This window comes from Notolabrus celidotus, chromosome 19 (genome assembly GCF_009762535.1).
Source record: "Notolabrus celidotus isolate fNotCel1 chromosome 19, fNotCel1.pri, whole genome shotgun sequence".
Classification (NCBI taxonomy): domain Eukaryota; kingdom Metazoa; phylum Chordata; class Actinopteri; order Labriformes; family Labridae; genus Notolabrus; species Notolabrus celidotus.
This window is the reverse complement of record NC_048290.1, coordinates 21,338,686-21,362,459: the sequence shown is the minus strand read 5'-3', so window position 1 is coordinate 21,362,459 and position 23,774 is coordinate 21,338,686. Positions and strand designations below refer to the sequence as shown.

General features: G+C 39.3%; 1 protein-coding gene across 3 annotated transcripts in view; it reads left to right on the top strand.

Annotated features, from left to right (window-relative positions):
* The window catches only part of cntfr (ciliary neurotrophic factor receptor), a 261,418-nt gene that overhangs the window by 103,007 nt on the left and 134,637 nt on the right, over positions 1 to 23,774 (top strand). For 2 of the 3 annotated variants that reach the window (XM_034708919.1, XM_034708920.1), the window contains exon 3: positions 3,700 to 3,781. In XM_034708919.1, the coding sequence (XP_034564810.1) occupies positions 3,700 to 3,781 (82 nt within the window). Of the gene's footprint in view, positions 1 to 3,672; positions 3,782 to 23,774 lie in introns of those variants that run through there. The other variant, XM_034708918.1, reaches the window with a different exon arrangement.

The window sequence follows — 23,774 nt, the reverse complement described above, 5'->3', positions numbered from 1 at the left end:
TGAATGCATAAATGTGGTATGAATGGGTGAAAGTGACATGAAATGTAAAAGCACTTTGAGTGGTTGGAAGAATAGAGAAAGTACATTAACCAGATCCTTGATAAACAGCATTGCCTATGAATTCTATCTCCACAGTGGAGAATCCATATTTCAGCATTCTGAGACTGCTGGAAAATTTAAGTGATGATTCAGTTGGTGATCTGATCCGCAGCTCTAGCTGAGGAGTGATCTTAAATGTGTGGTGCTGAAATAAACTTCAGTTGTTGGAAACTGTTCTAGAAGTTGTCCAAACTGTTCCATGGTTCCTTGAGCCATCATTGTTCTGTAGTGGTAATTTTTATTGTTAGGATAAGTTGTTCTTCCTGAGGAAGTCTTCTAATAACGACTCTGGATTGTCGCTAATGAGTTCATTTAAAGGCCTTCTTTCTCTGTGGCTGTCTTTAGGATATTGAATTTCACTGCCATCAATGTGAGTTAAGTGAGCAGCTTGAGATATTACCTTTGTTCCTCCTGTCTTCATTTGTTGTAGTCCAGTTGCTGCCTCTTTGTGTTCCATTAGCATGGTAGATATCAACTGACAGTGGCTTCACTGATCACTGATGTTTGGAAATATTGACAATAATTTAAATACCTATTTTATTTATATGTTTTCCAGTGGATGTAGCCCTTTAGATGTCCTGGTTTAATATTGTGTCCTCTTAAGATTGAAAACTGCTATCTGTTGCATTAGGATCTTCAGTTGTTGAGGGTTAGCTTCATGTTCTGGATAAAAAAAAAGTGTTTAAGTGGTTAAAAATAAGCCTCTTGTCTTGATTGAAGGTGATTGGTTCTTCTTGTTTGTAATTTTTTTTTATTTTCCATTGTTTTTTATGTATTATCTGTTAAATTAGATATCCATTTGGAAGAACACCAAAAAGTCAACAAAATCCAGTTAGTTACCCAGAAACCAGCAGTGTATTTTGACATTTTCTCATAAGACTAATGTTCCATTTATTGCTTTTTGTTAGAGAAATAATTTACATTTAAGAAATATATTAATTTTAGATTTCCGAGTTGAGAAAAGTGTGTTTTGCCCTTTCTGAAATGAGTAAATTCAGTATAAAAGTTTTTTATTCATTCTTAGTTATTAGTGTTTTTATACGCCATTAGTTCAGTCCTTTTTTCAAACATTCATGACACTGTTTAATGTCAGTTTCTGTTTTATTGCCACTTGACATTCGAGTCAGACTCTAAAAGCTTTTTCATGTTTTTAACCTTCAGCACCATCACAGATGTGTAACTCTTGTTCTCAGATGCTCTAACATGGTGTACTTGTATTTGTGTTGAACAAAGAAAGACAGAAGGCTTGAAGGGTAAAGGAAGATGGAAAGTTGCATACCAGCTGTACTGAAGAGAGATAGGCGGCATAATAGTGAAATGGTAAAAGTAGAGATTTGGAGAGGTGGAGAAGAGTAGTGAGGCAGGGAGGGATAAAGCTTAAAGACCAAGAGATAATGGAGGATGACAGTATTTTGTAACAGCTTGAGCCTTGCATCAAAAGAACAAGGAAATTTACTTTCCTTTTTTCCCTCTATTTACAGCCCTCAGTCTGTTCACATGCAAATACATACACCTCACCAAAAGTCTCAGCAGCAGGCACACCCTTAGACAATCTTTGTCTGTAAGAGAGACAACTATCTCTCTTTTTGCTGTGCAGAGGAGAGAGCAGAAGAGCAGGGAGAGATAAAAGACAGAGAAAGAGGTCCCGTTTTGATGGGCGGCTCTGGGTTCAAGCAGCCCCTTTGGCAGAAATCTGCCCTGGTCAAGTGTCCTTGAACACCTCAATGGTATATCCCTACCAGCTCCCGTGGTTGGAGAGGACTGTGACGTCTGGACTTTTACCTCCTAGTAAAAGCAAGTTTTATGATATATACAATTTAAAAGCTGGGGAGTTAACAAATAGGTTGAGTGTTTGAGAAGAAAACAACAGGAATACAGATTATAAGACAGTTACTTTGAGAAAACATTTCATGGTTAATAAGACCCCCAATCCTATGCCATTTTTATTTATTTTTACCCATTTTTGTATGGATTAAAAGCATCAACATACAGTATGATATGAGATAAGCTTTAAAAATACTGCTGGGTAGATTTTGTTTACTTTTGATAATGCCAGGCTAGTGGCTTCAAACCTATCTATCCATACAAACGAACGTACGTATAAACATATGCAAGTACATACATACATACATACATACATACTAGGGGTGCAAATTGTCTGTATTCTCCGTGATCGATCTTCAGAAATGTTACCAATCAATGATCGATTAATCATTAAAAAAATGTAGATGTTTCCTTTGACAAAAACAATACCAACTGCTTTTTTCTCGCTGAATCGTGATTTCCACAGTAACATAATGTATATAACTGACAGTATTTAATAGCTACGGAATCTATAAAGTTGTACAAAATGTTGAACAGTCTGAGTATTAAGGTGTAAAAGGGCTTGATTCTCAGAAGACATAGTCATATGAAGTCAAGGCTCAGACTACTAAATGTGGATTTGCTTCAACAAAAGCTGAACAGATAACATTTCAGACCCACAGTGTCCTATTTTCTGCCTACTCGTTCTTATTGAGAAAAATAAACAGGTATACATGGTCAGGTGTCAGTCAGGAGCGCAACCGGGTCATACTCAGTCCAGGGGCAGAAAACACGCTCAGATGGCTCTGATGTTGAACATCAGAGCTGTCCCACCAGTCTATTGGGTTTGTATCCAAAGATGGGGGAAACTTTGTGTATGTGTTTTTGTTGTCCGCAGTTGTGTATTTATTGCTACTCCAAAAAAAGCACTTGTGAAGACCTGGCACACAGCTGCTGCCCCCAACTGACCGTCTCTGCTGGACGCAATACATTTAGTAAGTTGATTCACACTGAAACATGCTTCAAATGTAAAACTTCACTAGAAGCTGAGAGTAAAATGAGACAACATGATGTTTGTTCCACATGATAGAAAATTGAAAAACAAAACTGCGTGTTTGAATAAGTTCTTAACAATCAATTAATCGATACTTGATTAATTTTAACACCTAATACATACATAGACATATACATACAATGAACGTTGTTTAAAAGAAAAGGAACAACAACAACAACAACATTAAGAGACATTATCATAAAGTATGATGAAGAAATTAGATGAGCCGAAAACTCAAACATTTAAATACAATCTATGAAACATCTCTGTGAACCGCCTATGTGGAGAGAGAATTCCCATCAAGTGCTGTTGTTTCACACTAAGGCTGTTTGTTTATGGTGTCCTATACCTTTAAGAGCTACTGGCCAAAGCCCATCCCAGAGAGGATGGACCCATTAGTCTGATGAACAGAAAGAGAGAGAGAGAGAGGTTGTACAGGATAACAACAGTTGGAGAAGTAAAGAAAGGAATGCCATTTGAGAAAAGGAGCTTGAGGATTAAGAGGAAAACAGCAAAGGACGAGGAAAACCCCAATCAAGGGATCCTCTTATTAGCAGGAGGTAGAGAGACGCTGATAGATACAGAGAAGACAGGAAGCAGCTATCTCTCCATCTCTTACATGGTGTTGTAGGCGTCTATGGGTCTGTTAGCCTATCAGGACGACAGGCGGACACACTCACTGGCCGGCTCTCTGTCTCTCGCACGTGCTCACACTGATGACTTTGCTGTGTGTGTGTCTACAGATGGCAAACCTTGTGACATCGTTGTGCTGTGTAGTTCTGGCAGCAGTGGTGGTAGCCTACGCTCAGAGACGCAGTCAGCTTGGTGAGTATGCATTTCAATCTTCTTTTTTATTGTACTGTACCTCTTCTCTGCTCAGGCCCTTTGCCGCTTCTTTTGCTCCATACACTGTTGTGCTCTCTTCTTCTTTTCAGAGAAATTGATACAGTTTTACTCCCATCTTCTTTTTCTGTCAACACTCCGGTACTCCGCAATGCTACCATGCTGTATTTTGGGATTTGTTGCAACCTTGCTAGGATATTCTACCACTGATGCTTGACTTTTCTTCAACCTCTCATCATTCCCCCACTTGACTTCAAGTGGGAGAATGCTGATAATTACAAAGCTAGAATGATTTTACCACTCATCTACTCTGCTTTGTCTCAGTGTTGACCAGAAGCTTGTTTTTTCCTTATTTTATTTCAACTTGCTTTTGTTGTTCGACTTAGATTCTAAATGTTGACATTGAGAGAGACGGAGAGAAACAATAGCTGACCAAATCATCTAGTCATCCCTCACTGCATGGTGCTAATATTGTGGTCACATTGCCACAGCCACCTCCAGAAAAAAAGGAGCTCAACAAAGAAGTCAGTCAGAGCAAGAGGTGATCATGAGCATGTTTCAATTGATTCGTGAACTGAGGTTTTGAGGGAGAAAAGAGAAAGTGAAGAAACACAATGCAGCAACTTTTCTTCTAAAAGTTCACACAAGATGCATGACCATAATTTAGACCAAGTGTGTGCATGTTGTGTGCGCACGTGTGCATGTGTGTGTGTTTGTCTGTGTGAGTGTGTTTTACAGAAGAGTCAATTTCTCACTTGACTTTTAGTGGAGAGTGGCCTTGGCTTATTAACCAACGAGCCTTGGCAGTTTGAGTCAGCTGACCCAAAGAAAGAGTCTGAGGAAGTCAATAAGTCCCTAGTGACGCACATCACTTTGTCACGCGGATCACACACACACACACACACACACACACACACACACACACACACACACACACACACACACACACACACACACACACACAGACTAACACACACTAACACACTCACAAACCCATAAACAGAGTGGGAACGTCTTAGGAAATGGGCATGTTGTCTTGAGGGATTAAGTGAAAGCAGCAGAGAAGGTGAGTGAAAAAGGGAGATGGAAAGAAAACAAAATAAGGAGAAGCGGATGAAGGCCGAAAGAAATTGAGGAATAGAGAAGAAATGGAAGGCAAACGGAAACAGACTGATTGAAGATGAAAGTCAGGAGGAATATCAATTGATTTTTGATGGGAAACTTGAAGGATAAAGCACATAGGAAATAAGAACTGTGCCCCAAACAATTCTGTATGTGTTGAGAGTAAAAGCTCATTTTTTCTTTAAAAGTGTCCGAGAACTGTAATTTACTCTAATGCAGGAGCTTTGACTGGATTTGATAAATCTGATTTTATTTTCATCTAACCTATTTCTTTACAAAAAAACAGCTCAATGCCGAGTGTCTGAAAGATTTATTCAAGCAAAGATCATGCCATATTGTATTGATCAATCCTTATCTATTTTCAGCGAAAGAGAAAGCTAGAAAAAAAGAGCAAGCAAAGTAAGAGAAAGGTGGAAGGAGGATGAAGGAGGAACTCTCTCGAGAAAAATAAAACTATGTAAAGAGGAAGGAATGAATCACGAAGGAGAAAGAGAGGTGCCAGTCCTGTCGTTGGGAGGAATTTTGAGCGTGTTTATGGGCATGTTTACTCTGGAGTTAAGCTGTTTCTGTCACTTGTCTTAGTTTTTTTGCTGATTAGAATAAGCCTCCACATGCATGCACACACATTACAAATGCACACACTCACTCCTAATTTACAAGGGAAGTGCTACGCCATGTTCTGTCACGTTGGACTTCCATTAGATCCGTGTCCCGTCTGTCTACAAACCCACAACTATCGGCTGCGTTTGCAGGGTTTAATTCTGAAAATTAACTGAATGTTTTAATTTGTTTTGGTGCCTGACTTCCTGTCCCACTCAATCTGCTCTGTTGAGATTGATGTGTCGTGTTTCGGCATCCGGCAAGTCTTGCGTGTCTGATTTCTGGAGGACTCTGGTGTGCCAGATCAGAGACACAGCTGGAACACAACTGAGCAGATCCAGTGGAAGTTAAAGGTGACATATCACGCTTTTTTCATCAAAATACATTGGTCTAAGACGTCCCCAAAACATGTCTTTAAAGTTTATGCTCAAAAAAACACTTTGAAATCAGATTTTGGCATGCCTGAAGAACCCTCTTCTTCAGCCCTGCTCAGAACGGTCAGTTTTCTCTCTGACCACGCCCCCTCAGGAAGTGGATATCCCCTCGGCTCTCCAGCACGTTGATCTAATGTTTACATGTTGGCTGAATATACACGGCTGCTCACAGACAGTTACTTCAACCCCCTAAATCCTGATCCTGAAGGAGAGGCGCCTGTAGCAGGACCTTTCTGACTGATTGGTCACAGATTTTGTGTTTCTTGTTGTTTTATTTATCAGTATGTCGACGTGTGTCTTGGTACACAGCTACTAACATGTAGCTATGTGGCTATGCTAACTAGCACTAGCACTTATCCATGATTAATAAAAATCGTCCCCTAGATCTTCAATTCTGCAGACGTGGGGAGTAAAACCGACCTTTGTGTTTATTAAGACAGCCTACAACCAGCATGTCTCCCTCCTAAGCTCCTTGTTAGCACACATGTGTGCAGGGAATGAATAACGGAGGAGTCCAGTATTATTTTATACAGTCTATGGGCTGAACAAGCTCCGAGCTCTGACCTCCGTGACAGACCGGATATTGTCGTGACGTAACAAAATCACGGAAGTCTGAAACGGCTCGTTTCAGCACACATTTTCAGAAAGGTGTAGAAATCAGAACTGGGGCAGAAAGGATTTTTTTCATGCCAGGGAAACATATTTCAGGTAGAGAACCATTAAAAAGTCGATTTTGCATGATATGTCACCTTTAACACATTGACATAGAAACCTATCAGATCCAGTGCCATAATGAATCAGAGACAGACCGGACATGGATCCGGTGGAATTTGGCTGTCAGTGGATACGTTCTTGTTCTAGTCAATGCTGATTTTTACACAGGGAGTGCCCTGCTGTGTCTCAGCTTTGCTAGGAATTGACCCCCACGCCGCTCCGCTAATGATACATGGGTCTATTTTCGAGCCCACGTCCAGCACACATCAAGCTGAACAGAAAATATTCACCTGGACAGGAAATCAGGCACAAGGACAGCATGAAACATCCACTCAATTAAAAAAAAATCCACATAAGGACTCCCGATCATTTAAAGATTGTGTAGATAGGAAATCATCACTGATTATGGATGTAATTGTGAACAGCAACAAAATAGCCACATATCCGTGATCCATGTCGACCACAGCAGGGCTTTAAGATAATAACTTTGGCAAAAGGTAAGGATAAGAAAGAAGAGCTCAATTATTAATATTAAACACATCAAAACCTGCAAAAAACAAAACTTTATAATTATGCAGCATACTCAGCAGTGATGAAAGCACAAAAGTGACAGGATACTATCCAAATGAGCAGAAATTCAACCACAGAAAGGCTATGTAACCTGTTGTTTGTATGTTGTTCTCTCTATACTCGACCCAGCTGCTCCTGCCTGCTCTCAGCTGCGCTACGCTTCAAACACGCTTCCTGTGTAGCAGGGCACGTGCCGTCAGACGGAGCAAACCCGCAGCGCTGACGGAATGCAGCGCACACGCTCCCTGTATGAATTAGCCGTCATGAACTTGTAAAATCAATCCAAGGCACACAAATATATGTCAAGTCATTCCATGCAAAACCACATGACGGTAAACCTTGCGCCAAAAATGTATTTTGCGTGCACGCACACACTTACATAATACAAACTGTTATTCACAAAGAGACACATCCATCTGTCTGACCCAGATAATGCTTAGTTTCCCTGACAAATTGATAGCCAGTTTGATACACAGAACGCCCTAGGCTATGCCCCACGCCGAAGAGAGCATGCAACGCACGTATATACACACACCTACATACAGAGAGAGTTATATATTTGCAAACACATACAAAGTAAGAAGTAACTAGAGAGCTCATTCCTTTCTCTGTACTCACTCAATTAGTAGGAAATGCACATAAAAAGGACGGAAGACACCATCTGTGTGTGTCTGTGTGTGTCGTTGTGTGCATGTATGTGTGTGTGTGTGTGTGACGTTGAGTGTATAGGAAATTTCAGAATTCATAATTAATGACAGCTGTGCATATCTGAACAGAGACAATGAGAAACACTGATAGAAAACATTCACAGACTAAGTCAGACAAATAGATACAAGCCCGACATATACAGAAGTCAATGCTGTCTGGCAGGGGAGGGTGAAAAAAAAAGCCAGCCAAGGCACAGACTGAGACAGAGGCATGACAGAATGAAAGACAGGGAGCGAAATAGGGTGGAGCGAGTTAGTACAGAGAAACATCGGTGCAAAGGAGAGAAGAAAAATGTGCAATACACTTCTCTGTCTTCTACTTGTGTTATTCATTGTTTTTGCTTTCTTACAAACCCAAACACAAACAAATATATTAATTTACTGCATGAATGAAATAGCATTGGTTATATGAAAAACAATAAGCATACCTAGTAAACCTTGACAAATGTTTGAGTGTGTTTACACCACCATTTGTTTCTGCAGCACCAAGACTCATCTTCCCCAAACAGAGCACTTTTTTGTTTTATTACTGAGAAAAATTCTTTGGATGTGCCCTTCAGATTTTGTAATGTGATTCATGTTGACTAAAAAAATAAAAAATCTTTCGGGTGGAAGCCCTAGCAACAGAAACGACAGCCCCCTAATGAAACATCACTTAAAACAACAGAGGGAGATGAACATGACTGGAAGTTACACACCCAGAGAGGGAGAGAGAGAAGGAGAGAGACTCCAAGGTCATGCCAATTACACTTCTTTGAATGTGAATTTGACTTTTGATTGCCAGCATAAATAGATAATGGGATGGTTAGGGGGACAAGAAAGATAATGTGTTGGTAGAAAAGACACAAGAGAGAAAGAGGAAAATGCAAGAGAATATAGAATGAATGACAGATGGAGACACAAGAGTGGAAGCGTGGGAGACCGAGTCAGAGGGGCAATGCTGATAACCGTCAGATGTTGTGATGTATCGTATATTACTTAAACACATATACACATATAATCCTTTGATTTAATAAGACATAAACTCATATTTTAGTCTCTGAATAATATTTAATGGTATCAACATCTGCAGTTCAGATTAACAGAAAGTAGTACAACTGTTTAAATAACATTTATGGTTCAGATTTGAGCATCTGCATTAACTAAAGTTCTCCCTGCTGTCTTAAAACTAGATGCTGAGTCCTTTCCATCAGACACGGTGTACTGTGCACCCGGCCTTGACCTCTGAACCTGACCTCCGGGGAAAGAAAAAAATCCCCTTAAGGATCGATAACATAATTTTGTATTCATTAGCATTAGATGCAGAGTAGATTGCACTGCCAGGTGAACGAAATGAAAGGTACATGTTTAAAATGCAAGGCCATAGGCGGTGAAGTCTCACAGGGGCTGGACAACTTGTAAATACTGATAGATCACCTTGAGTAATTCGGCTAATCACTATTTGACTGGAATACCAAGTCTACTCCCCTTTATCATATCTTTTGAAACTAATTTGAGTATCGTTTTAGCTCTTTAGCAAGAACTACGTCTGGCTTATTATAAATAAACATGGTTTATGGTGGTTCCGGTTCAACATACTTAAGTGGATCCAGCTGGACTCACTGTCAACTTTTCAGCTGTGACTTATGAAAAATGACCTGCTACTTCTAATTGGTGCCTTAGCATGCCAATGAGTACTTTAGGTCAACTTCATTTTGGATGGAGTCTTATTAAAACCGGGCATTCATTTTCAACTTCTGGCAGTCTTTGGGTCCATTTTGGATGCAGCTGGAGACCTTTAAACTACATTTGTGCTGATGGCCAAATATAATACTGCAAAATCAGCCAACAGAGAAATAGCAACAAGGTCATTGTATTAATTCAGGGGTTCCCCAGAGTGTGGGACGGGACCCCCTGGAGGGTCGCTGGACACCAATGGGGGGTCTCAGAAGGTTTTGTTTTGTTTTTCATTATTGTAAAAATATCGACAATAAGAATAGTTCAATTTGCAAATACAAATGTTCATATGTTTTCTGCCTTTCTTTGTTATCAGATGACTCCTAAGGATAGGGTTAGGGTTATTTAAGTAAGGGATAATATATGGTTAGCAGGTGGTGATGGGAAATAGAATCCAGACAGGGTTAGACAAGACCTTCAGGTTGATCAAGACCTTCAGGATGCTGGAACTCAAAATGTGAGTTTGGTACATTTGCAGAAGCAAAATGTGACATAACTCTTTTCTGCTGATAGATGTGACATGACGCGTGTCAGTTTTCCTTTGGTGTTGCTCATATTAGTGAAAGTTAATAACCATTGTCAAGGTGTTTTGGCAAATCAGAATCAAGCATCTTACACTGTCGGAAGATCAGTAAGAGAGCTGGGTAATAACAGTTGATTCCCCAAAACTCCAGTAGTGGCAGGTCAATTCATAACAGAACAGGTAACAGCCACATGTGCAGGTAGGTAGGTGGATTTTCTGCAGACCAAGGTAAATGAAGTATGAAGCAACATTTTACCATTCGTGGGACATTGGGGGTCGTGAGTCTTTGGCATCTATTTGGAGTCAAGGGCTGAAAAGTTTGGGAGCCTCATGAATGGCAACCATATCGGCACTCAAACAACACACATTACTCATGGCTGCTCTGGTTCTGGTGATACATTCACTAACACTCAAAAGAAGTAAAAGCTCTAAGGTATTGAAAAGCTTGAATCTGACCACATACATAGCAAAGGAGGCTCTTTTAGTTTGATCTCTTCTATCCTTATCTCTTTTGTCACCCTCTGCATCAGACCCTCTCTGTTTTCAACCCCAAGATATACCAGGAAGTCCAAGCCAAAGAAGTGCAATGTTATTAGTAGGCGTCCTTAGGTAGTAAATACTAAGAACAAGCCCAAGAAGAATGCAAATGAACAAAGTGAAAAGAGCATTCTGCGGAGGAGTAGAACAAAGGAGAGACGGAAATTAACTCATAATGAGGAAAATATGGTGCAAGTGAGATTATTCACTTTGAGATGAGGTGAATTTTCTCTTTCTTTTTATGACAGAAACAGCACAGCTACATCTGCTTCCTCCCACCTCTGTCGTCTGTTGTAATGTGTGTGTGTGAGGGAGAGAGTGTGTGAACAAGGTGATGTCATGCTGTTGAGAGAGTATGTTATTTATGGGAGTCCATATCCTTATTGAGAGACAAATGTTTCCACTCAAAATCATTCCCTCCTTCTCCGTCTCTCTTTGCCTCCACGTCTCTATGCCTCTTTATCCCTTCCCCTCTCTCACTCACTTCTTTGCCCTCCTCCACTTTACTGTCTACATCATCAGTGCTAGTCAACCACTCAGTCTTCCTTCATATCTGCAATATTCCTCTCTTTCTCCCTTATTTCTGATAACTAATTAGTGCCTCTCTCTACATCTCTCTACCTTCAATCTCCTGCTCTCCCCCTCTCCTCCTCTCACATTTTTCAATCCATCACCTAAGTGGTCAACAGCAAATTTATTGCCCATGACATCATTTCCCGCCGACGCTACGCCACCATCTCTTATGTTTTATTTCTGTTTCATCTGTGCTCTTTGCTGAGCTCCCTCACCTCACACGAATCCCATCTTATAATGAGGAACAGGGAAGCACGAAGGGAAGAGAGACAGAGATCAGGAAGCATAACAGAAGAGGAAAAGAGAGCAAATGACAGACAGCTAGAGAGTAGGAGGTTAACTCTCACACTAATTCCATGGTATTACAGCTGTCAAAGCTGTATTTATTTCTTGAGCATTCGACACGTGCTGCTATGACTTTCCAACATGTCTTGGCAGCGGCTTTGCTACACTGCAGTATGTATCCACACCCTTGTGAATGGATTATGTTAAATACTCTTGCGACTGTGTACTTCAGATCCCACCTCCCCCATCCCCTCAGGTGAAAGCTAAGTAAAACTCTATTGATATGCATGCAACAGTTTTGGATAGCATTGATAGCATCTTACTTCAAGAGTTTTGCTATCCTTATTTTAGTTTTTTTATTAGTGTGTAATGTCTTTTGATGGAATTGTTAATTCGTTTTTTTTCATACTTTAACTTCTTTTTGGATTTAAGGATTCCAGTTGTTTATTGTCATGCCAACACATGCTGTCACATGAGGTGAAAAAAATCTTATTTCTTAAGTCCCTGTTAAAACCAAAGTAAGAAAGACACAACGCTTAAAATAAGTGAACAAGCAAGAGCTTAGACTGCGTAGGACAGCATACAAGCAGGCTTAGCCCCAGTAGCTTGAAAAGCCACTGCAACGCTGCATGTTGAAGCAAGCGGTAACCTCCGCCTGCAAGGATTGAAGCCAACGCAGAAGTGTTAAAAACTGAAGTTCATCGAGTGTCCACCTGAGGCTGGCTCCAGAAGTACCGGAAACCACATACACAAAAATTCAAAAAAGCCGAAATTTACAGCAGAAATAAACATGTTTACAGCCTGGTACACAAACAAGTGTAGTCTGGATAGCTCATTTCTCGGTCTGCACACACTGTATGGGGGGTGAATTTTTTCATAACGCGGCAATTTTGAAGATAAGATCACAAGTTTTCCTTTACAAGAGGCACAGCTGACTTGATTGACAGGCGGGAACACTAGCTGTTGGCTAGGAGGCTCAAAGCCCGCCTCTTTACCTCACACTCTCAGCGATTATATTGAGTTCTGCATTTCCAATATGGCTCCTGCAGATGATTGGCCTCAAAACAGCTTTTCAGAAACACTTGGGTGACGTCACGGATACTACGTCCATTATTTATACAGTCTATGGGTGGAAGAGGGGTCCTCCTCCAAGATGGCGGTGGCATTTCCAAAAGGGATTCAAATTATGAGGCAGAAGAAATGTAACTAAGGAGAAAGAGTTATTCATTTTATAATAGCTCTTCCTCCTTGGTGATATTAAGCACACGGCAAGATTGAGCATGGAAAGCCAACATAATAGAATAAAGTCAACAGGATTAAAATGATAACACATTGAAAGAAATTGGACTGGACAGTTCCCCCGGACAGAATTCTGCCGGCCAAACTAAAAGTTCTCATGATGAAATCACTTGAAATAACAGCTGCTGTTTATGATTTGTGTACTTGTGCATTTTAACTAGAAGAAAAGACAAATATAGATGATGATGCTTTTTTACAGGATTTAATGACTCACTGATGTGTAATCAGAGGAAATATATAGCAGCTATTATAAGTGAAAAAGCACAAGATTTATGCAGGTGTTGGGGGTGTTTGATCACTCATTACCTTGAGTAGCACTTACTGGGACCATCACTCCCTGTTTGACAAACTTATAGAAAAATAAGTATTTAATTCTGTCAGGAGCTCAACCAGTTCATTGATTGACTGGAAGGGCAGTTGGATTAAAGTCAGACTGACAGGATGAATGGCAGGGAGTCAAATTAAGCAATACTAATCCCATTTATCAGTCAGGGCTTTGAACTGCAAGAAAAAAAGGGAGCACATCTTTTTTTCTTGCAGTTCAAATGGAGACATAAACAAAAAAGAAACATACTTTTGAAGATAATAATCCTTCTTTGTAAAACTTATCAAAGGGTACGAATTGCTTTCGCAAGTCAACATAAAACACCAAATTTCATGCGCTTTGTATTTCTTTTATTTCTACAGTACTTTACAGCTCAAAATAAGCAAACAGAAGAAAAGTAATTTGATCACTGAGTTTATTTTGCTCTCACAATGAACACGCTCAAGGCCAAGCATTTCTGAAAGCTTCATGTATATATGAAGCTTTCAAAAATGCTCTACTTTATGGCGACCAAATGTTTTCTCCCTCGCTACACCACACAAGCTGACTATCTGGTTGATTGGTTGCCTTGATGACTGACAAACACTTTATGCAGCTGACTTGGTGACAAATTCCTCTATTGTTAGCACAAAGTGACAGGATCTCGTCCCTTCTGGAGGAACTAAGCTGCAGGTTAAAGACTGAGTGACTCTGTTGCTGACTGAGTGCTTGTCTGATCATAGAAGCACTAAGAAGATCCGGCAGCTGATAGAAGGGTTGATTAACACGGATATGGAGTTGATGTTGTTTCCTTTTCATTGGCTCGCCAGATAATTCCCCTGCATATTTAACTGAGGACTGGTTTGACTTTGCAAGGGAGAGAGAGTAAGAGGAAGTACGGAAGCTGGCTTTGTGTTAAGAGAAGACAAATGATTGAGAAATACATAAACAAAACAAAGTTTAGCTGAACAATACTGATGTGTGCTGGAATCAGAGACTGTGGAGAGTCTTGTGATATGTTATTGCTGGTTTCAGAGAACTTATACACACATGTATGTTCTTTTAAGCCAATAATGAAAATGATGTACACCAAACACAAAGAAGTTTAAAAGTAACAAATAAGAAGTATAAATGATAATGGTCATACCGGATCAGAATCCCTACAGCAGATCTGTCTCTCAAATGCAGAGGTGGGCAATTAATTTCCCCAAGGGGCCACATGAGAGACAGGGACTGTTTAGGAGGGCTGGACAAAAAACTGAACTAAACTCTGCTCAACATAAATTATAGCTGTTTATTAAAAGCAGCACATTTTTTGGTTTTGACTAGAAACTCAAAACATTTGAGGTATCATGAAAACAGGCATTGTGTAAATACCAATATTGTAACACTCTTCCATAAGTATTTACAGATTTTAAAATGTGCACATCTTTGCACTATTTCGATCGTAACATTAACTCGGCGTGTTTTGTCTCGTAGTGGCGGTTTAAATTGTAATCCTTAAACACAGATCTGTTCTCCACAAACTAAGCACACAGCTTTACCTTTGAGTTCATAAAATAAATGCTTAGATGTCAATGTCTCGTTAAAAACTCTGCATTCAGTGTCAATCTTTCTTTTTTAATGGGAGCGGACATCCTTGAGGGCTAGCAGTTAGCCTACTTAGCCAATCACGGACTGTATGCTTTGCGGCATATACGTTCACACGCAGCCACTTGCCACGCACGTGCGGGACGGGCATATGGCCGCACGTAAATCACAACAAAAAAAGTCGCATTCAAAATAAAAGCATTTGACTGGCATTGGATGCATGGTGTATGCTTATTTACTGTACATTTTATTTCTGAATCTGATCACCCATTAACCTCATGCAGGCCAGTCAGGGACAGCCAAAGGGCCAGATGTGGCCCGGGCCCGTAAAATGCCCAGGACTGCTCAAATGTGTATTATTTCACATTTTTGTAGAAACCTCCTGAGCACAGCTTTCAGCACCTTAAGCACCTTTAGTTAAAATTAAAAAAAAAAAAATTTTGGAGGGCGTCGTTGACCTAACAGTCTCAGTGCGCTCCATGTACAGAGGCTATAGTCCTCGCCGCAGCAGTCACAGGTTCGACTTTCAGCCTTAGCCATTGGTTGCATGTCTTCCCCCACTCTCTGCTCCCCACATTCCCTGTCTCTCTTCAGCTCATTGATGAGTGGTTGTCGTTTCTGCCATCATGAAGTTGCCCGTGGAGTAAATGTTAATTCTTAGTTTCACTAAACGATCACAAGTTTATTTTATCGGCGTAAAACTGGATCCATACACAGATTGGATATTGGCACAAACTTGAATAAGGATGCCTCCACTAAACAAACATACGTTAACATCTACTCTGTCGGCTTGTATTTCCTCCACTTAATTTATGTCATATGTTATGAAGTCAAATCACATAAAAAAGACAAAATGGAATGTGTCATAGTGAATGGTCTATAACTGGTCCTTTATAGAAGCAGGGTTCCCGACTGTCAGATAACATCTGTCTAGTAATGGACCCTTTCCAACAAATCACAGTCCTTTATGCTTAGATGTGAAATCTCAGAATCTCTTAGAGTCTCACTTTCCTGAACCAGAGTGTTTACGTGGTTAGCATGTATATGTGTGTGCATGTCCTGTTCAGCTCCTTTAGAGCATCAATTTTTAAAAGGGATTCCTCGTAAAACCTTTGATCAAGGTTTTCTCTTTCTTCCTCTGATGGCTCCTTCCCTAAAGTCTGAAGCAGTTAAAAACACTGTACAGTCGCATTAAAATTGCAGGGTGCTCTATGTCTCTCACAAAACCTTTACGGGTGGAGGGATAATAGTAACACATCATGATCTGTAGCTCTTTTACAAATATAGAAGGTGATACTCATCGTTTTAAAGCTCCTTTATCAGTGATATTTATTTTTCTTGTTGACTTTGGTTTATTAGCACCTAGTACTGAAGAGATAAAGTTCTTCTACTCGTGTGATTGCCAGTCTGGATGAATTCGCATAGACAGTGAAGGGAGAAAAAAAGCTAGCGGGGTGCCGTCATCCAAGGTTTGGGTGCACGCCCCATGTACAGAAGCTATGGTCCTCGTTGCAGAGCTCACAGGCTCGACCATTTGCTGCGTGTCTCTTTCCCCGCTCTCTGCTTCCCATATTTCCTCTCTCTCTCCAGCTGTCCTATCTAATAAAGGAAAAAAATACCCCAAAATAAAACATAAAATAGAGCTCTGTTTACACATAAATAGAAAAAAAGTTGCCAAAGAATGACTTTGCAATATGTTATTTTTTATCAATGTTTTACATCAAGTCATTTTGCTCTCCATACTGAAAAGATCAATCATTTGCTTTTTTCCCCACGTTCATAGACAGATGCACCAGTTCTCCTGGGCAACAACATCAAAGCAACAGTTGCGTATGATTGAACCTGTACTCTTACTTCCCCTTGTTGCAGCGCCAAAGCAAAATTTAGAGTTTGATGTTCCCCATAAAATCTTCGAAGTCCAAAGAGAAGGAAGAACATGTGGGGGATGTGTCCAATAGAAACATATGAGCTGCAGTTAAACCTCTTCCTACTCCTCTGCTTTGTCTCTCTCAGCTCCTCTTGCCTTCATCATCTCTCTTTGTGCCTTCCCACCCCTCTTGGAATCACGCTCCTTCACAACATTTAACAAACAAAAGAAACTTCCTTGATCTCTGGCATTCAAGACATGAAAGTGGAAGGCGCTGAGTGCCTTTTTTCCGTCCATTTCTCCATCTTTCTCCTTGCCTGCGCGTCTCTTTCAAACACACTTTTAAGATGAAAGAGAAGGTAGGATGAGGAGGACACACAGGTGAAACTGTTCTTGAGCAACATTGCGTAAACACTCCCTCCATGGCTTGTGGAATTCATTAAAAAAAAAAACACAAGTGTGTGTGTGTGTGTGTGTGTGTGTGTGTGTGTGTGTGTGTGTGTGTGTGTGTGTGTGTGTGTGTGTGTGTGTGTGCGTGTTTCCTAATGTGAGTCATTAATGGAAGTGTATTCTAATGAGGCTTACAGCAGGTCACAGGCAGCCTGTGGTTAATGACAAATAAATAGTGAACAGAGTGCCACGACGGCTTTAGGGTCAGGCAGCATTTAGCATATTGGTGATGGAGCAATACATTTTGCTATGGAGAGTTTTATTTTTAAACATTACACACAAAACACACACATATAAAAATACAGGTGTGCAGCCCCTTGTATGAATACAATATTTCTTACTGCATGTATCTTTACTGGATTTGATGTTTTACCATAATTCCTTTGGGATGTTTTAACACTTACTGATGCCCATGCTAATGTGGTTATCTATTCCTCTAACTTGAAGTAGCTGAGGCGTACGCCTTGTAATCCCATCAGGAATTTACTGACTTAAGTTCCTATTGTGTGTTTGTGTGTGGAAGGCTTGGTTGACACATACCTGACTTCTGACACACTTTTTTACCTACTGCATCTTCTGCAAGTGTTAATACAGGTGTGTGTGTGTGTGTGTGTGTGTGTGTGTTTTTGTGTGTGTGTGTGTGTGTGTCTGTGTGTGTGTGTGTGTGTGTGTGTGTGTGTGTGTGTTTGCTTGGTTCAATGACCTTATGTGGCTCTTGTAATACCATGATTAAATTCCCACCACCTAGCTGTGCAGCTAATGAGTGGAAGGTTTTTAGGAGAAATAATCATATCTATTTTTGGAAAGATTACAAATATCTGAAATTCTTAACCATACCTTCTCACAGAACTCACTGGCTCTAAGGCTTTCAGTATTATATGTTGATGTTACATAGCCCATTTGGTCTTAATCATGCATCCTGTTGTTTGACTGTCAACCTTCATGTGGTAGAAAGAGGAGTAACAGTAGGGTTTACAAGTTCACCATAGCTGTCAAGTTGCCAGGGCGAAGTAGATGCTGGAAACCAAAGAGCCATCTGCATTTTCAAATGAATCAACCAAACAAATCAATTTATTTAAGTTATTAAAAAGGCATTTCATTTGTAGATGGCCAGAATGTCCCCTCAACTGAATAGAGTGACCATTTGCAAGATAGATTTCCTGTTTCCAGAGCCATTTTGTTGATTCCAACCCATTAAATCTCAAGTTGTGTTTTCTTGTGCCATTAAAATCACTGAGCCTCGACTGGTTCCCCAATTCCTCCTGATAGACTGTTCAATAAGTTAATGTTGCCAGGAACCTAATGTAATTCCAGACAGTATGAGCAGAGTTTTTGGCTAATGTTGATTCGCAATAAAACTTTGTTCCAAGGCATTGGAACTGAATCTCCAGAGGCTTAAAAGGGGTCTTGCCCCCCTGAATGGGGCAACACGTCTAAATATACACATTTAATTTGATCTATTGTGAACAGAAAGAACTCCACGTGTCACACTGTGGGAAGAGAGTAGAGGAGTGGCAGGAGGAAAAGATTACCATTTATCACTTTGAACTTCACTTTAATTCAATTCAGCTGAACTTTATTGTCATTCCTCTCAACTTATGTCACTCCACTTAACTCAAGTGCACACAGCAAGAAGGAAAAAATCCCTTAGTGCAGTGGTGCAAAGTGAGAGTGGAACGAAAGCGGAAGAAATACATGCCAAGACAGAAACGAGACAAGGAGACAAAAAGAGGAAAGCTTGAAGTCAACAGTAGTTTAAGAGCATCTGGTGCATGGGATTAAATTATAACAGCAAAAGCACATCCCTTAAGTAGCTCATAGGAATTACGCAAAAATGAATAGATTATTAAATAGATAATTAATTCAACAAATAAACAGAATAATTTAATATAAATATTACATTTATTCCAGCAAGTTTTTGTTAAAAACATGTTAAAGTCAAAAGTAATTCAATATAACTGCTTGATTGTATTCTAATTTATATAGAATAGAGGGTATGACTGGTGTATGTGACTAATTAGCGCCTGTAGAAGGTCATTATGTCTTTGACATGAAGAAAAATGAAGAAAATGTACATAGCCCTGAATTTAACCTCTACACAGATTAAAGTACCTTGCTATTTTATATTTTAAAATATTAAGTTAAAATGTTGGATGTATTGAGAGATGTGCGTTTAAATGATCAAAGGTTATGTCTTTTGCCAGTAAGCACCAGAATTACTTGTTTGTTAAACTAATTATTATTTTATTTTTATACTGAAGGCCCAAACTGTGAATCATATATTGTGTCTAAACTATAGCTCAGCCATCCGTCACTAGCTGGAGCTACTGCCATAATGCTTAAATGCTCTACTTGGATAGATGTAATCTCGTTATGTGACAAGTTTTGGCAATATTGTAGTCGATAAAATTGAGATAAAAGTATATATGTGTCTGGCTAGTACCACTTGACTGGAGCAATGCATCACCAGCACAGGCATGTGTCTGTTGACCTGCATAGAGGATCAAAGGCTGGTGGTGCTAGCTCTGCTAACCTCAACCCGGCCTCTAGACTATTTGATATCACTTGACTTGATCAGTGAATCAATTTGGGATGTCACCAATTGGTGAATCTCCTTAAAAGAAGACGATAGATGTCACACTTACTAATGTTTTGTCCTCTGTTGCAAAGTATTTTATAGTTGTTCAATTTCATTCTCGGTCAGATCTGGAGTCCAAACCATAAAGCCATATTTCAAAATTTCTCTTTTAAAATACACACTTAGTAGCATGTAAACAGTGGAGGAGGTTTCCAGAGTGCTGGCTTCTGAAGTGCTGTTGGGGGGCCTAAAAGAGATAATAGGGTTTTTTCAAAGACACAAATCTGAGATACATTAAGAATGTTTTGAGCTGTAAGTCATGTAAAGCTACTACAGAGGTATAAGATGGGCGATATAAAGCCTGAAAATGAACACAATACTTCTTCATTAATACCCTCCAACCAGACTTAAGCTCATCTCATTTCCACACCAGCCAAACAGTCTATCAATTGTCTTATGTGCCTCTTGAGAAAGGACACAGGACTTTGGATGGAGCAGTAAAACCCTAACCTGTCACGTCCTGATTTACAAGTCTCAGTCAATTTGATTAATTGTATAAAAAGATCAAAATGACTAATGCCTATGAATCATTACCTCAAGTGTTTTTTATCTTTCAAGGCTCTAGGTACATATATTATTCTGGACCTTTTTTTTCTTTCCTTTTTCTGAGCAGTCTGAAAAACAGAGATTTCTTGTGCTGTCACTTTGCACTTGTGTCTGTGTCACTTTGTATTTCTTTTGAAAACTTTTAAAAGAGATCTTCCACAGCTCCAAGCCAATACCTGTGAAGCAAAGAAAGGAAGCATTGACTGAACCTAAAACAAAAAAAAGAGAAATACACCACAATGTTTTTGAAAAAAAAGAAGGTTTGTCCTTGTACAGGATAGTCTACAAAAGAGAGTAAAAGCAGAAGGAGTGTGCGCATAGTTGTGTGGATCTTATAGAGTTTGTTTGAATGAAGGTGTGTTTTGTATTTATTGCCCATGACATTGTGCAAGGACAGTTCTATCTCTCTCTGCTGCAGTGTGATTTCCTGTGCTGAAATGGATACATAAGGAAAACCATTAGCTCCCAAAACTTTCATACTGTATTGTCTGGGGACAATAGCCTGGCTGCATCCCTTTCAAATTCAAATTCCCAAAGCTTTCTCGTCCATCGTGCTGACAAACACTAAATAAAACTGAGAGATATTGAAAGTCCACTGGGGCTTGAAGAATCGGGCAGTGACAAGAAACCTCTCATGGGGCCGTGCATGTAATCGGATAGAACCATATTAATACACGCACACTCAGAATTATTCACTATACAAGCTTGTGCAGAGGTTAGAGGCCATTGGTAAGCCAATGAGTCATTCAGTTGGGAGTATTTGCATTGCAGAACAGCTTTATTGATGAATAACTGTGTGCGTCACTGTCTATGAATTTTTAGTCTTTTGAGGTCAATCTAGCAGTAAATAAGAAATACTTTTGTTGTCCTTCAAAAGCTTAGAATGCTAAAAAATATTTTTTTAAGGCTGCAGCTAATAACTAGATTGATAGTCAACTCAATTAAAGGAAGGACTTATTAACAAATTAGACAATTCATTGCGCAGTAACTGAATAGCTCCGATTTAGCTGTCAGCTATTAAACGTTCCCTTTTAAAATAAAAACATTCCATTAAAATGATTTATTCAAGCCACATTTTCACTTCTGCTTTAAACACAACTAAGCAGATGGTTTTGTTTTAATGTAGACTAAAACTGTAAATACCAAGGGTCTGCAGATGTAAATTAGTTTGAAGCTAACTCTGATACAATGCATCATACGGGAATATAGTTAATATTGTGAAGGCTCCTGTTACATTTAACATTAATTATTTGTATGAAAGACAAAAATCAAATAGCTGGCTGTGACTTTGGACTGTGAAGTTGAATGCCACAACTGATGTTTTAAAGAGAAATGTCCTCCATGTTTTCTCTTCAAATGTGCACACATTTCCAACGTGCTTTCATGATAAACGAGGTCTGCTTTACAATTTTGCAGGCGATCATTTTCATTTTTTACAACACTGAGGCTGAAATACCTCCAGACTTAAATAATAATTACCAGTTGCTTCCTGATTCATGCTATTGCATGTGCTACTCAGCAGAGATGCAAGATGTCTCAACCATCAACACTTTATCTCTGGAACAGCTCACAACATGACAAACATGCTCTACCATAACTGGCATAGCATAAATTTGTTGGTGACTAATTCTGTCATTGATTTTTGTTGTCTATATTTCCTTGCCTTTACATCCCAATTCATTATGTTTATAATGCTTTATGAGCCCCTATTAATCAAACCAATCGATTTAAATTACATAATATAACTTTTGGCAAAGAGTGCCTCTGAAATATACTGTTATTGTCACATGTAATGTTTCCAATGCACTGACAGTTTTCAATGTATGTCTTGAGGCATTTAAACATGACAGCGACTGGTGAGTTTTCAATCAGTGTTTTTTCTGCAAGTTTCAAGAAGAAGCAGTTTGGCCTGATGTGTTGGGAGTTTGTTCCTTTATTAATAGGTAACATGCCGGCTCGGTACAATAACCACATGCCTTAAGGAAGACACAGAGGCTCAGCCTGCTCTGTCATTGCCAAGCATACAGCTGAGGTTTTGCTCTGGGATGCTGCACGGTGTAACCCAATAGGACTAAAAACCTATCATGTAGTTCAATGCCCTGTCATAGCTGTATGGTCTTAATAAGCAGTCAGGGGATTATGACAAGTTATGCCATCTCAACACCAGCATCTGGGTGATATCAGCCCCCACAAAGACAGAACTGAATAAAGAAATGTCAGTTTATAGATTATCAATTACTCAGCAGCTACTTCATGGCTACATAAGTATAAAAAGTAAAACTAAAACTAAAACTAAAAACTAAAACCAACTAAAATACATTAAAAGAGAAATGTGAGGAAGACATAAAAGGAAATAAAACAATGTTGAATGTTAGAAGACAAAGATTAAAGATTAAAACAATAAAAAAAAATCAGAAATATAAAATATGAAAATAAAAGTAACAGTAAGGAATTACAAAAACAGGGGAAATGTTAATTTGCCTACTCATCTGGAGCAGTGATAAAACATTCTAGCTGACCCCATGTGCTGACCTCACATCCAACCACATGTGAGCTACAATTGAGTTCCTCCAAGGTTTAGTTTTTCAATATATTTCAGTGATGTACTTTGAAAAACATCTAAATTAGATTTATTCTAAATTCAGTGAACATTCTGCCAACTTGAAATACTTGATTTTACTCAAAGTTTGTGTTTATCCATTAGTGCTTGATCCAAATTTAGTATGGAAGTATTTTCTTTACTTCATTTGATATGGGGTAGGGTGACGTTAAGTTTCATTTTACTCTAATAATGCATCAAGAAGTCCTTGGTAACTAAAGTCAGGTACTAGCACTATTGATCTATAAAGCTTTTGAAACTCCATGGTATTTGAAAATCGCACAAAACTATCTTACAAGATAGACAGAACACCACTCTCACCTGACACTGGACATTGGAATCCAGTGAATGTAGCATTAACCTTCTGGTTAAAGTTCTCTTTAGCTATTTCCCTAAAGCACTCATAAACGCTCTGAGGAAAAATAATTAAATGTCAAAACATTTGTTGTACACAAAATGATGAATTGAGGCAGGCCTCTTCTATCACTCACACACGGTAAAGGTGGTTTTCTGATCGAGAGCAAGCGTGTGTTTGTGTTTCATATAAAAGTAAAAAGTCAAGGCCACCTTTTTACTCTGCATATCTCAGTCGCTACTATTTTTTTTAACTTGTGTTTCTTATTCTGCTCCGAGTTCCTTACTGAGTAAAAATTGTGTCTGTTCTTGATTCAGGAAGTAAGTATTAGATTTTAAAGAATAAGAAATAGACTTCCTCTTTTCCATCACAATGTAAACAGGCTTTCACATGCTGTATCTGTGTGAGTGAATGAAGGATGCAGTTTGTAGGATGCAGCCTATAACCCTGGTTCGTCACGTGAGAATGTGTAGGGGATTTAGATGTCTTATCACTGCTGACCAGCAGTGCTATAACACAATTTATCTCTGGGCATTGTGCTCTTAA